The 15,038-nt window shown below is 37.6% G+C and overlaps 1 protein-coding gene across 2 annotated transcripts in view; it reads right to left on the bottom strand.

The window, feature by feature from the left end:
• Positions 1-15,038, bottom strand: part of LOC135107555 (zwei Ig domain protein zig-8-like) — an 81,750-nt gene that overhangs the window by 9,949 nt on the left and 56,763 nt on the right. For both annotated transcript variants that reach the window (XM_064017556.1, XM_064017555.1), the window contains 2 exons: positions 7,890-8,051; positions 3,853-3,987 (listed from right to left, as the gene is read on the bottom strand). In XM_064017556.1, coding sequence (XP_063873626.1) covers positions 3,853-3,987; positions 7,890-8,051 — 297 coding nt within the window. The remainder of the gene's footprint in view (positions 1-3,852; positions 3,988-7,889; positions 8,052-15,038) is intronic.

Below are 15,038 nucleotides of genomic sequence, written 5' to 3'. Positions count from 1 at the left end.
TCCTCAGGTGTCTCGCTCCCCTCATCTTCCTCTCCCCTTCTTACTCACGCTTCCTATGGCTAATGACTTTGTCTCCCTGTTTTCCATTAACACTTTTATCTTTTCAAGCTCCAAAGCATACGATGAGGGAGATACAAAGTGTTAGGTTACTAAGAGAACAGCATTGTAAAAGTGTTTTCCGTGTGTGTGTCGAAGGTCACTTGCTGGACTCGTGATCACCAGCTGTTACCATGAGAGAGAGAGAGAGAGAGAGAGAGAGAGAGAGAGAGAGAGAGAGAGAGAGAGAGAGAGAGAGAGAGAGAGAGAGAGAGATTTTCAACTCGTATATTCTGATGTATGGGCGATCCTGACACCTCTCACACATTACACACCCCATCTTCTTGCTCAAGGACAGTAACTGGTCGTTTGTCAGTGAAAACCTACGCAACCTGAGAAGGGCGTGATCCTCAGCTTAAAGAGTGACGGGTGAGGACCTTACCACTAACCCAGCAAGCAGTGTGTGTGTGTGTGTGTGTGTGTGTGTGTGTGTGTGTGTGTGTGTGTGTTTACTAAGTAGTTTTTAGTTGGTAATCTTATTATTTATTTATTTATTTATTTTATTTTTTTAGATATTACTCAACCTCATGATATTCTTTCCTCTTAATAATATTTCAGTGTTTCTATAAATTGAAATATATTTCTTCCACAGACTTTTTCCCTGTGAAAGTTTTTTTTTTCCGAGTTGACTGTTACAGATGAAAAGGTACATTCCTATATATTTTCATTCCTGCACTGTTTTAAGGCTATAGAGAATAATAGTTAGATTTATGGATGCTACGTGATAATTTCGCTTTTATTCGAGTTCATTTGAAGCAGATATGTATTATCTTCTGTATTCCGTCTTTCATCCAGTTTAGGTAAAAAATCTAACCTTCCTTTTTCTTTCTGATATTTTACGTGATTTTTTACGTGAGTTGTTGACATAATTTTCAAATGCAGGTTCAATAGAAGTTTCACAAGGTTCGAGCTTACTTTCTCGTGTTATATGATTATCTTATTAACCCTCTAGTCACGTCTCACACTTGCAAAGTAGACAGTCCTCTGTAGTAAACGTTCGAAAGTTTTTGTTGGAACATTTTGGTTAAGTTGAGAAAGTACAAGTGAAAAGATGCACGGATAGTATGAGGGGAGTTTATTCTCGAATTGTTTCTTTACTCCTGTGAGGGAGACAGCGTAACTGATCGGGAATTAACTCCCTCGGAACGCCGTTGTCGTTTTTCACTTCCATGCACGAAAGTTCATTAAAGATCAGTTAAATCGATGTCACTTTCTTTCCTATATCGTATTTAAAATTGTCATAGAATTTTTTTCTTTTTTTCTTTTGTAAGTGCGACACTGCACTAGGCAACAAAAGAGAGGAAAAAAAAGCGCACTGACATACTTATAAAATCAAACTGTTATCTTGCTACTAGCTAGTTATGATTTACCTGTTCAACTCACTTCTTTCTAATTATTTAATGCTACGTTCTTACGTATTTATTCCCTCATACATGAAATTGGTCTGTTGTTTGCTGGATCTCTCTCTCTCTCCTCTCTCTCTCTCTCTCTCCTCTCTCTCTCTCTCTCTCTCTCTCTCTCTCTCTCTCTCTCTCTCTCCTCTCTCTCTCTCCTCTCTCTCTCTCTTTCGTTTTCCATAGCTTTGTTAATTTTACTTGAGTTGAACTCCCCTGCAGAGCTGAAAAGATGAATTTATCCTATAAACCAGTATGCTCTTTTCACATTGTTTCCATGATTTTCTGAACTGATCTCTTTTTTCCCTTTATTTTTTTTTTTCTTTCCAGTATTATAGATGGGACATTCTAAGAGGACTATCATAAATTTGGCAAAGTCAGCACAATGTGTGTTGTTGGTTGGCATGAGCAGGATTCACTTCCATTAGTGTGGATAGCGCTCCATCTGTGTTGGCATGCATCACTTTTTAAACATGAATATTTTTATACATTTTTTTTCTTTCCTCCGCTCTGCATTTTTGTCTCACATCCCCATCTCGTCTTTGTGTTGCCTTGTGAATGTACAGATTTTTTTTTCTCCTGCGATATACCAATTTGTAGATTTTCTTATTCCTTCTCTATTTTACCACACACAGTTTATTGTTTCTGCTGTGTCCATTTTTTCCTTCAGTATCCCTCTGTTGTCTTTACATTTATCTTTTATCATTTCCATTTGTTTGAATTTTATGCGATGATTTAACTTTTCAGTAAATATATCAGCAGCCACTAGATTGCCTTAAGAATTTAGTTTTCTTACATCATTATTTGATTTTACTCTTTTCTCATATTTTCTATCGCATGATGATTGGTTTGTTCCACCTTTTGTGGTTCTAGTGCAATATTCTCTGGTATGTCCTCTATAAATCTGATCTTTTCCTCTGTCAGCTTACTGGGGATTTAATATCATCCTTCTTCCGCCCAAAACTGTTGACTGACTTATACCTCTTCACATGTTTCTCTGAAAAAGCTCACATTTTTCATGATTACACTTTTTCTATTTCATCTTCAGAAGCCTTTTATCCTATCCTGTCCTTGTTCGTGTGTGAGTAGGTTTTGGGGCACGCTCAATTGCACTGTGATTGATTTTTGGCGCCGCAACAACATGATCATGAGTGTGGACGGAGTGGGTGATGGAGGGAAGAAGAGAAGGGAGTGAGTGATGGAGGGAAGAAGGGAAGGGAAGGATGTCACTTCTTGATTTGTAGACGTCTGCCCTTCAAACACACACACACACACACACACACACACACACACCACACCACACCACACCACACCACACCACACCACACACGCGCGCGGAAGTACACTGATCTTCGTGCGTTTCAATGACATTACAGAATTGCTACTAACATAATGATAGTGCCTGGTAAACATGGTCACTTAATGCCTGAATTACACATGTGAAAGATGCTCAGAACGGTCTCCCTCCATTTTCATTGAGAACTAAGGTGATGATCACTCAGACACGTAGAGATTATGTCACCTCTTTCATTACCTCTGCAAACGACAAAGTAACTCTCTCTCTCTCTCTCTCTCTCTCTCTCTCTCTCTCTCTCTCTCTCTCTCTCTCTCTCTCTCTCTCTCTCTCTCTCTCTCTCTCTCTCTCTGATATGAAAGGAGAAAACTGGCGGTCTATTTAGTGGAATGAATTTTAGAAACTTGCAAATGTTTGGCGCACCACAGAACAGAGGAACAATACAGGTGGAAGAAAGCAGCCTCTAATGAGTTTTTCACGACTTGGGTATTATTCTTTGTTGTTTCCTATTCATGTAATGTTTTCAGTTGCCATGCAGCGTGTGACGTGTTGTGTCCCATCAAAAGTACTAGTGTGTATAGAGTTGATATTTCAAAAGTCACTGATGGACTCACCTATCCAATAAACCAGTACGTGGTATATATACTAAATGAGAAAATTGTGTTGACTGCCATAGATCAGCTGCGCCATTATGAAGTGAACAATGATGTCTTTGTATTCATATTTATTCATAATGTGAATAATTATGAATTATCATAACTGACCACTTTTTCTGGCATCAAATAGAAATCACATAATTGCCTGATACTGCTTGACTTATTTCATGAGTATCCGACAGTTACACGCTACAGTAATCACGTGGTTACTTCAATACTGAATGCGTAGGAAATCCCGGTACGTAAAACATGGTGAAAATAAATAGATAAATAACAACAACAACAACAACAACAACAATAATAATAATAATAATAATAATAATAATGACAATAATAGTAGACCCCTCACCAGCACATTAGCTATACTATGAACGATGGAAGTACCAAAGAGAGGACAAGTGCATATACTCACGCCTTGGATGGTACACTTGAGGGAGATAGTGGAGCCAGCCTGCAGGTGTCGTTCAATCGGCCCCGAGATGACGGCCTCGGGCACCACCACCTCCAGGTTAATGAGGTAGCCGTACCGCCCTGTCTTGGTGGACACCTGACACGGGGATTCAGTTAATTAAGGTAAAACCCGGATATGTTGTTTATCTCACTAATGAACAGAATGACAATACAAAAAGTATATGACTGACAGAGAGACACTGATTATATTTCAAATCTGACAATGTTTCTCTCGTTTTGTTGCATAGTGATATGCAAATAATATTCAGGTATTATACAAAGAATTATAGCATATAGAAATAAGTACTTAATTATTATCTATAGTTCTTAAACAATGACAACACAGTTTTCACATATCCTATTTTTGGCACGCTTTTTTTTTTTTTTTTTTTTGCAGCATTGGTAGAAGTGTTCGATCCGTGGGTTATGGAGGGCTGCTAACTGCCAAAAAGGAATTCGTGAGGTAATTTGATTTTCAGCCTAAATGGCCAAACAGCAGAGCTTTCCTAATGGGAATGGAAACGAACTCTGACTTCCTGTTTGATTAAGTCTCTTTCCTAAAAGTAACGTTTAAAGAACCGCACACTTATTTCATTTATATATTTTAATGATGTAAACACGTGTGTGTGTGTGTGTGTGTGTGTGTGTGTGTGTGTGTGTGTGTGTGTGTGTGTGTGTGTGTGTGTGTGTGTGTTTGAGAGACAGAGAGAGAGAGAGAGAGAGAGAGAGAGAGAGAGTGAGAGAGAGAGAGAGAGAGAGAGCGCAATTGTATAGCAATGATGGCAGCGACGTACCTTTTAATTAATTTAGGTTTAATGGCACACAGCAGTGCGACAAACGCTCCACCAATGTAGATCCGTTAAGTGGGACTGTGATCCACCACACCTCGATTACCTAAGATTTTTCCACTGCTGTCAGTTTCCATGACCACATCATGACTGTCTGCCGAGATCACTGAAGACCGGCAAAGTGGTCGATCAATGTGATTACCATTTCCGAGTACATGAAACACTTCATTTAAGAGGAATGTGATGCTCTATAGTACGTAGTGTAAACGGAATATCAAAAGTTGGGTACATACTGAAAACAGCATAATGAGCATAAATGGAAAACGCTGCTATGAGTGACATCCCAGTAATTGAGAAGTTTAAACGAAGGCATTGAGTTCAGGTCTCCATCAAAGTGGTGTAGTTAGTTTGGCCATGCGGAGAAAGAGAATTAAAACTAAAAGGAGAGGAGGATCAAGTAAGTGCCAATATGGGATGAGGTCGCGTGGAAGGTCAGTGAGCTCTAAGGACTTGAGGGACATACTGCACATAACTTGCTTGACGTGGTGTCATCAGCTGGCACGGGCTGATGCATGTAAACATGAATCTGCTTTTTGAGATGGAAATCAAATCCATCCTTGGAGACGCAGGAGCTCATTTCCCTACATAACAATTGCCTACATCATATCACGATTTAATTTTCAGGATAAGCGTTGAATTTTTCAACGTCAGTATTCGCTATCATATTAGGCACTTGCATATAACGCAAAATCTTACCCATAATGTGGTGAAACGTCTACGCGTGATTCTGACAAGTGTGTGGGAGTGGCGTGATATTAAACCTCAACATTTATCACTCTCTATTGGGCAATCAATTTCATCCTTTAGGGGAGTAATCTAATGGTGGTAGATTTATTGAGCGCCGCTGAGAGAGCCCACCGAGCGAGGCTTTAAGACTTAATGGGATGAATTCTCCGATATGGCGCCAGCTCACATCACCGCCGACCTCCACCTTGCCTCAGCGGCAGCTTTTTGAAAAATAAACCAACCTCCACCACGGCAGCGGGAGGAGTGAAGCGTGACTTACGTGGCCACTTCATTTAATAGGTAAAGTTATAAACATTAAGCCTATACTCAGTTTTGCAAAAGACACCAAATACTTATTGGGTATATACTTCTATATCTTAGATTTTGCAGAATATTTGGCGATGTAATGAGGCACGTAAATATTATATAACAGTCTCTTAGTGCATTTGAATCTTATGAGTTGTTGTGAGTTTTGCCACACAGATCAATCCCGTTATGCCGCATACCGCACCCACCAGCGGTTAGCGAAGTAACCATCAGCAGTGGCATCATTGTTGTGGTCTTCCATTACTGAGGATGACCTCTTGAGAAAGTTTCCAAAGTGGCTGGTACTGTGGTGAGAGCAAGCCGGCGCTGAGCTAACCAGTAACGACGTGGTGGAATCTAACCCACACTTACCAAAGGGAAGCGTAGCAGTGCGAAGAAAGGGCATGAGGGCGCAAAGGAATTATTTTAAAATGATAATAAGTGAGACATTAAGGTGAAAGTACGTATTTATAGATGCGTCAGCAGTGTTTAGAAGCGCTAACATCATAGTGTTTATAAACTCTGCTCCTCTGAGCTACAAGTGACCAAGGATGATGTGTTATTTAATCAATGAAATGTTGTTTAGGTGATGAGAACAAGTGGGAAAAACTTGCTTTGTGCTGGTGATTTATTGACGCCATAAAGGTGTGACGGAAAATTGGAAATTGATTGAGTTATGGCACCGCGACAACAAGGTCATATGGCTCCGCCTAGGGTTACGAGAGAGAATTATGTGTTCCATCAAGAAACTACCGTGACCCTGGACTGAACTGGCAACCTTAAAGTCATAAGCCACAGTACAAAGAGTCACCCGTATCCCGGAAAGGGTAGAGTATGTTGTCTCTAAGATAACAATACACTTCTATAAAATTTATACACCATTCTCCATCAATTTAGGCTCATGGTGCATAGACCTGATGACAGTGAAAATATAAATAAATGAATAAATTGCTCATAAGTAAAATAAATAAATAGTGTATAGTCACAACCGTTGAATACCAACTTCCTGTTTGCTTGAAACTGACAGATCTTGCTTGAGAAAGGCCTGCCTGGTACCGTCGTTTACATAACCTGCTGTACTGCGGAGTCTCGCCTGGCAAGGTTTCGGACACGTGGCCCTCTCCTACTGGCGTTTCCAGAATGGCTTCCCTCTAGAGTGTGCTTCCTGTAGCGGATGTGGTCATGCTGAGGACAGCTCAGACTTGTTCAGTGTTGCCAATGCGGTGGGGCTCAGGCCGCTCACTCCTCGATGGAAGAACCTCAGTGGAATGCGCTGGATGGGAATTTAAGCGCAACTTACTGCTTATACACACACTTGTGGGGAAAGCGAAAAGCTATCTCAACCAAAGTGCCATTAGGCGTCACTTTTAAATATGTTTATTGGTAATCACCTTTCACTTCATGCTAAGACGGTTTGGTCAAGCTGCTTCTCCCCCACAAACAGAGGTTTTGGAAACTTCTGCTCCAGTGGATTGGAAAGCACGGTACATATACGCTTTTGTACCAAGGAATTCCCCTCTCAGTCGAGCTCGAGCCATTCTAGACCTTCTGGTGTGGACTTAAGGTCGGCCTCCGGCATTAGTACTCCTTAGGACGCTTTGCTCGTTACATTTTCACTTTTATAGTAAAAATGACTAAATTCACACTCCCTGCTTTCACTATTACTGTCGCTGTTTACATTACTTCTTGTTATTGATATTGCAGCAGCAGCAACAGCAGCAGCAGCAGCAACAACAATAACAGCAACAACAACAACAATATCAACAATAACAACAACTACTACTACTACTACTACCAATACTGTTGTTGTTGTTGTTGTTGTTGTTGTTGTTGTTGTTGTTGCTACCGCTGCTGCTGCTGCTGCTGGTGCTGCTGCTTCTGCAGCTGATGCGTAGCCTACTACTACTACTACTACTTTTTTTACTACTACTACTACTACTACTATACTACTACTACTACTACTACTACTACTACTATTACTACTGTTGTTGCTGCTGCTGCTGCTGCTACTAAAACACATACCACAATATAATTTATAAAATGCAAACTTATGAAGACATGTGACTGGTAGATGAAATTGAAGAGGACTATACAAATGTGTACCATTTTGTTGTATTACCTGGCATTCGTAGGCTCCCTCGTCCCGCTTCTGAAGGAACCTGATGCGCAGTGCCCAGTCATCTGCCTCCTCAGAGCGGACAACACTGAAGCGAGCGTCCCTGCTGTAGGTGTGCAGACCCGAGGTAAGGATGTGGTAGTCTCGTCGCCTGATCCACGACACCTTGAATGAAATTAGGGAAATGATGCCATTCTTATAGTAATAACATAACTATTTCTCTTCGCTGCCATATTGTAATTTTAATATTTAAATCTTACTACATTTATAGACATAATGGAGAATATTATTTCCTTCCTTCTATCCAGCCACCGAGTTAAATATCGAGGTGATAAGTGGGCTAAGTTTGTGCTGTGCTTAAAATGACGAGTTGTCTTGTGTGTATTTGTGAGTGGTCTCTTAGGATCTTGCCTAATTTTTTTGCACATCTACAATACTGAAGCAAACTTAGTATTGTTCAATGCCTCAAAAACTAATTTCCTCCAACTCGACACAACCTTCCAGACAACTATCCCCTCTTCCTCAGTGACACTCAACTGTCCCCCTCTTCTACACTGAACATCCTCGGTCTGTCCTTTACTTATAATCTGAACTGGAAACTTCACATCTCATCTCTAGCTAAAACAGCTTCTATGAAGTTAGGTGTTCTGAGACGTCTCCGCCAGTTTTTCTCACCCCCCCTCCCCAGCTGCTAACTCTGTACAGGGGCCTTATCCGTCCATGTATGGAGTATGCTTCACATGTCTCGTTGGGTTCCACTCATACCGCTCTTCTAGATAGGCTGGAATGAAAAGCTTTTCATCTCATCAATTCTTCTCCTCTAAATGACTGTCTTCAGCCTCTCTCTCATCGCCGCAGTGTTGCATCTCTAGCTGTCTCCTACCGCTATTTTCATGCTAACTGCTCTTTTGATCTTCCTAACTGCAACATGCCTCCCCACCTCCCGCGGCCTCGCTGTACAAGACTTTCTTCTTTCTCACCCCTATTCTGTCCACCTTTTTAATGAAAGAGTTAATACAAGAGTTCATCCCTTTCTCTGGTTAACTCTGGAACTCCCTGCCTGCTTCTGTATTTCCTTCCACCTTCCTATGACTTGAATTCCTTCAAGAGGGAGGTTTCAAGACACTTATCCTTCAATTTTTGACTGCCGCTTTTGACCCTTTTGTGGGACTGGGATCTCAGTGGGCTTTTGTTTTATTGGATTTTTGTTGCCCTTGGCCAGTGTCCCTCCTACTTTAAAAAAATAAAAATAAATAAATAAATAAATAATAATAATAATAATAATAATAATAATAATAATAATAATAATAATAATAATAATAATAATAATAATAATAATAATTTAAGCCTATGAACAATACTTTTAGTGGATTTTTTTTTTAATATAAAACACTGAAGAATATAGCCAAAAATGAAAACATGGTATCAAAAAAGCAAGTAAAGGTAAGGTTTATTAAACAAACAGGGTTATTTGAACAAAAGAAATTCTTATAATGACAAATTGTTAGGCTGGAAATATGCCCAATAGATTACTTAGAACTGTAAAAGGAAAATGGTCTGATTTTGATTGCTATGATCCCAATCCAGGAATACTGTATGGTCTTCTAAAACTACATAAAACAGGTTGTTCAATTAGACCCATATTGTCAGCCTTGTATACTTTCAATTATAATTCAAGAAAAAGAATTTATTCTTGTTTTGTCTTCCATCACACATAATAATTACACTATAAAAAATTCCATCCCTTTTGTCAATGAAGTAAAAAATATTAATTTAGGTTACCCGTGTCATAATGGCTAGCTTTCACGTAAAATCTTTATTTACTAACATTCCATTAACCGAAACGATTAACATGTGTTGAACAGTGCAAGAATTTACATTAGTTCCTCATAGCCTTACACTCATACAATTTAAATCATTATCGGAAGTAGATGTTAAAGAATTGGTTTTTGTTTTCAATAATGTTTTACATAAATAAGTAGATGGCGTACCTATGTGTTCCCCTTTAGGCGCTACTCTAGCAGATGTCCTGTCTGCTCAGTTACGTGTATGGATTCTACGTCTCGGAACCTTAGAGTGAGGATTTTCGAACACAAAGGCTTACCTTTCAAAACCAATAGACCCATAACTCATTTAATTTTTTTTTTTTTCAGTATTAGGGAACATGCTATATATATTTAATCATCACATATAAGAAGAAATTTCAATATAAACTTCAAATGAACTCAAATGACTCCTCTATAAAGCTTAATATTGTCTAAAAAAAAAAAAAAAATTCTTTTATAGTTAAGCATGGATTCTAACTTTTTTTTTTATATATATATCACTCAGGTTTAGCGTGCATAACATTGTTCTTCACGACAAGATAGGGCGTGTCTTCATATGTTGGTGTCACTGGAGCTTGGTGGTCACCACTAAAGGCCAGCAGTTCATTCACTTCCTCTCTCTCTCTCTCTCTCTCTCTCTCTCTCTCTCTCTCTCTCTCTCTCTCTCTCTCTCTCTCTCTCTCTCTCTCTCTCTCTCTCTCTCTCTCTCTCTCTCTCTCCTCAAAAGAAGCGTGTATATATACGAGTATATATATATATATATATATATATATATATATATATATATATATATATATATATATATATATATATATATATATATATATATATATATATATATACTATTTTATTTATTTATTTATTTTTTCCTGTTTTAATTTGATGGATTTGAAGATGGGGTTGTGCTTTTCCGACACGTAACTGAAAATAAAAGAATGATACTAGTACTGTGCTTTCCCCTACAACATAAGATTCCGTAAGGATAAGCCCTCCTCATAAGCGTGTGTGTGTGTGTGTGTGTGTGTGTGTGATAGTATTATAATGTTGAAACTTTCTTGGACGGTTTAGACATTCATTATTAAGGTATAACATACGCAGTTCAAAAAGAAATTTCATACATAAAATAGCTCCAAATAAAATAAATAAATGAATAAATAAAGTGGGTCATTACACGGTTTTGCACCACTGATTGTGGGTAGTGCGGAGCAACAGCGACCAGTCATGCAACATAATTGATATTTCTCATTAAACTGAAGACGTAAAGGAAATGAACTACGTTTTATGTCCTGATTGGCTAATGTTCTGAGCCTCTCAATCACATTACATTGCGTACGAAACTTCTCTTATACCTGACGTGTTTCATTTCATTCACTCATAACGCGGCCATTGAACATGAAGTAAACATTAGTGAACAATGAGCAACAATAACTTAATGACTGGAATGTACGTAGCCTTTCTAATGTTCATAAATGTCCCCGTAAAAAGTTTGCCAAAATATTAATCATACTGAAACTCGATAAAACTGCAAATGTCTAATATAGCCTTATATAAATCAATTACTAAAATTACCTTAAACTCGAAGTTCCAGATGTCTATTAACTTAACAGTTTCTTGCATCTCATCCGAAATCACTGAGTAATATTGATTTAAACTCAATGAGACCAAGAACTTTTGATTACCTAACAAGGGATAGGTAGAGTCCTCCTACCTGCCCCGTGCTTTGATAACTTAACAAATACAGTCTTACGATCATCCTAGCCGTCTTATAAGAGATAAGTGGGGTCCTGCCATCAACCTAGCTGTTATGTACCCAATGTACATAACATCTATTTTCATAACAATTTTTAGTGTATCCTTACAAAATTTATAACCAGGTTTATAATTATATTCACTCAAGTGAAAGAAAATGTTGTAATCACGTGATTAATATATTCTTGCAAGGTTTGGATTAATTTTAAACTTCTGGATTGCACGAATGGGTTTTTTGTGTCCTTTATTCTGGACAGTTCTTTATCTATATAATGTTTTGTTCGTTTAGCAAGTATATCGTTGATACTGAATTAAAATCTCCCGTCCGCTTTGTTTTTTCAACAATCTGGATGTAATGTACAGTAAACATACAATATTCCCTCTGAAGTAATGGAAAGAAATATGCTGCCATAATGTATATGCACATGGCGTGACGGTTGTATATTTATGCCGTCCAGTTTTCACCCAGATTGCTTTAATTTGGAAGGAGTGTGAGCCAATTACAACATTACATGTCAGGCAGCTACTGTGCTGCACGAGTTGTGCAACCCATTATCAATTGTATACACACACACACACACACACACACACGTATTTATTATTTTTCATTTGAAATTCTAAGTTACCAGTTCTAATACCAACAGTAATATATAACTAACAGCATACTCGACCAAAACTCGTGTGTGTGTGTGTGTGTGTGTGTGTGTGTGTGTGTGTAGCAAAAGATATCATTCAAATACTGACAGTATGACGACCACTGGACAACAATATAGTTTCATACTCGCTTTGAAAAAAATAATAAAAATAGATAAATAAATAAATAAAAATATAGCAAGCCAGACCGCGAACAGTGGGTGTAACAACACCATAAGATGTTACAATAGTGTTCTTGGAGGAAAGAACCTCTATAATTTAAACGGTTATTGCCAACTATGTGGTTATGCAAAAAGCCTTCATGATATATTAAGGAAGAATCTTTAAATATTCACAGAGAAAAAATTGAAAACACATGTACCACTATTTCACACAGCAAAGTCTCACAGATCACTAATTGGCGCTTCTTAGGATTACGCTGTAGTTATGTAAAAAAAAAAAAATATTTCTTGTCATGCTTGCAAAATAGATAATATACGTAAACTGGAAAGAAGAGTTTTCATAGCGGAGTTTGAAAAGACTGATATGGGCACGTAGGAAATACAGGAATATTATACAACCATTGCACACTCAGATGTCAAGCAATTAAACAAAGAAAATATGCGAACAATGGTGACACACTGGGACAGGACGAGTACAAAGCGGGACCTAGAAACTAAACAGAAAATAAAGTGAAAAAGAGAAGGTAAAAAAAAAAAAAGATTGAATAGACAATGGAAGCGAACGCAAGGGTGAGAAAACGAAGAAATAAAGTGAACCTGAACTGGAGGTATAGGTTCAGTGGCCTGGAGAAGAAAGCAATGCCCTCACCGTGACTGTGCAGTGGAAACGCACCGCCTTGATTGCTGTACCGAGGATATAACAAAAATAGGTAACGTTACAGATTTAGAGCGAAATTCAGGATATAGAAAAAGAAGAGTAAATAACAAATATTTTTACTTCCTGAGCCATAGAAAATTTCTTCCTCTCGTCTCCTCCGCTGGCATCCCACAAGTAAAAAAGAAAAAAATAATAATAATTAATAAATATAAAGGTTCACAAAACAATGGTATATTCAAACGCAGAAAAATTCAAGTCCGAATAACTGTCGTATCCACGACAACAAAAAAGAAAAGAAAAGAAAAAAAAGTAGAGACAAATAAGAGAAATTCAGAAAACAATGGTAGGTTAAAAAAAAAAAAGCACACACACATACAGAGAGAGAGAGAGAGAGAGAGAGAGAGAGAGAGAGAGAGAGAGAGAGAGCATTTTACAACAACAGAACATAGGCATTGCACTCTTAAACGTTTGGTTGCCTTTTTTTGTGGAGATCATAAGCGTTTTCAAGGATGTTTTCAAGACTAGGGATAGTCTTACAAAAATTTCACATAAGTAATAAACCAAACAGTATGTAATCCGTTTTGATATTTCAAAAGATTTATTTATTTTATTTTTTTTTTTTGTTATGCTTACGACACGACTGATGATTCCTTCAACAATCTTGACCTTTCATATTCTCTTAACATTTTAGAAGTATAAGTGAAATAACAAGGATGATGTAAACGATCCTTTTGACAGTAATCAGAATAGGACTAGAAGTAATGTGTTTTAACAAAATTAAAAGGAGCTAGGAAGAAATTGCTTATCAAAATAGAGTGGCAGATGATTAGAATAGACTCAGTAATCAGGATAATAGTTCCATGTTAATACGGAGGTTTAAATAGATGATTAAATGAATTTACGGGTATGTAGATACATGTTTTTTTTTTTACAGATTGCCACAGGTAATATTGCTACCTTTTCGCGGCTTTCCTTATTTTCTTATGTCCTTATATTCTTGACTCTATAAATACTCTATTTTATTCATCCTTTCTAATAAAAATATTCATAACTCATTTTCTCTGCAGTCTTGCGCTACTATATTTAATTTTCCTAGAGTACATACATACTTTCTCTCCTCAAGTAACATCATCTACGTGTTTAAACTCGTCACCACTACCAGATCCTTATAATTTTAGTGAGCCTCACAGCTTGAATGCGTCTCCCTCTCACAATTAGCTGTTTGCTTTTATCTTAAAAACTTTAAAACACTTTAAACACTTTATTATGTCCGTCTACAAATGTATAATTTTTACAATAGTTTTAAGAAAGACAAACTGTCCTTTAGTAAGCGAAACTTTTTGGACACTAAAGAACTAAAGAACTAAAAACAATAAAAATTATATGAGAAAGAAGGTAATTTACAAAGACTGGAAAGAATGGAAAACAAATACAGTAATTTGATCTATAAATGATTAACAAATCAGCTTGACATAAATAAATAGCTGTAGCAGGGAGGCATTGCTACAAGAACAAAATATAAAGTTGTGTAAGTAATGTGTTAGTAGAATGGTAATAAACACATTTTTACAATATCCTCTTGAGATATACATCTCCGAAGATTCTCACCGAGTTTTGAATTTTATACAAACATTCATGATTATTATTTTAAAAGAAAATAAAGAGACTACAAAAGGTCAGATGGTCTTTACAAGGTACCTCCAAAGAAAAGTAAATACCTATACAAGGCATTAAGGAAACACATGAAACACTGCAAACATGAAATACGACATCCTTCTAAGCCCTTCATCTCCCGTCTCTCTCTCTCTCTCTCTCTCTCTCTCTCTCTCTCTCTCTCTCTCTCTCTCTCTCTCTCTCTCTCTCTCTCTCTCTCTCTCTCTCTCTCTCTCTCTCTCTCTCTCTCTCTCTCATCTTCGCCTCGCTCAAAATCCCATCCATGTATATAAGGGACTTGGGGAACATGATGGACTCGAGCCTTGCAGGAACATTCATTGGAAATCAATCGTTTAACTTTCCATCAATCCTTGTAGAGTCAAGACTACCAGTACAGTAACTTTTCACTATATTATGCGATGTAATCTTTTTACCATATGCATGTGACACG

The sequence above is a fragment of the Scylla paramamosain genome, chromosome 15, assembly GCF_035594125.1.
Source record: "Scylla paramamosain isolate STU-SP2022 chromosome 15, ASM3559412v1, whole genome shotgun sequence".
NCBI lineage: Eukaryota > Metazoa > Arthropoda > Malacostraca > Decapoda > Portunidae > Scylla > Scylla paramamosain.
This window is presented reverse-complemented; position numbering and strand designations above follow the sequence as displayed.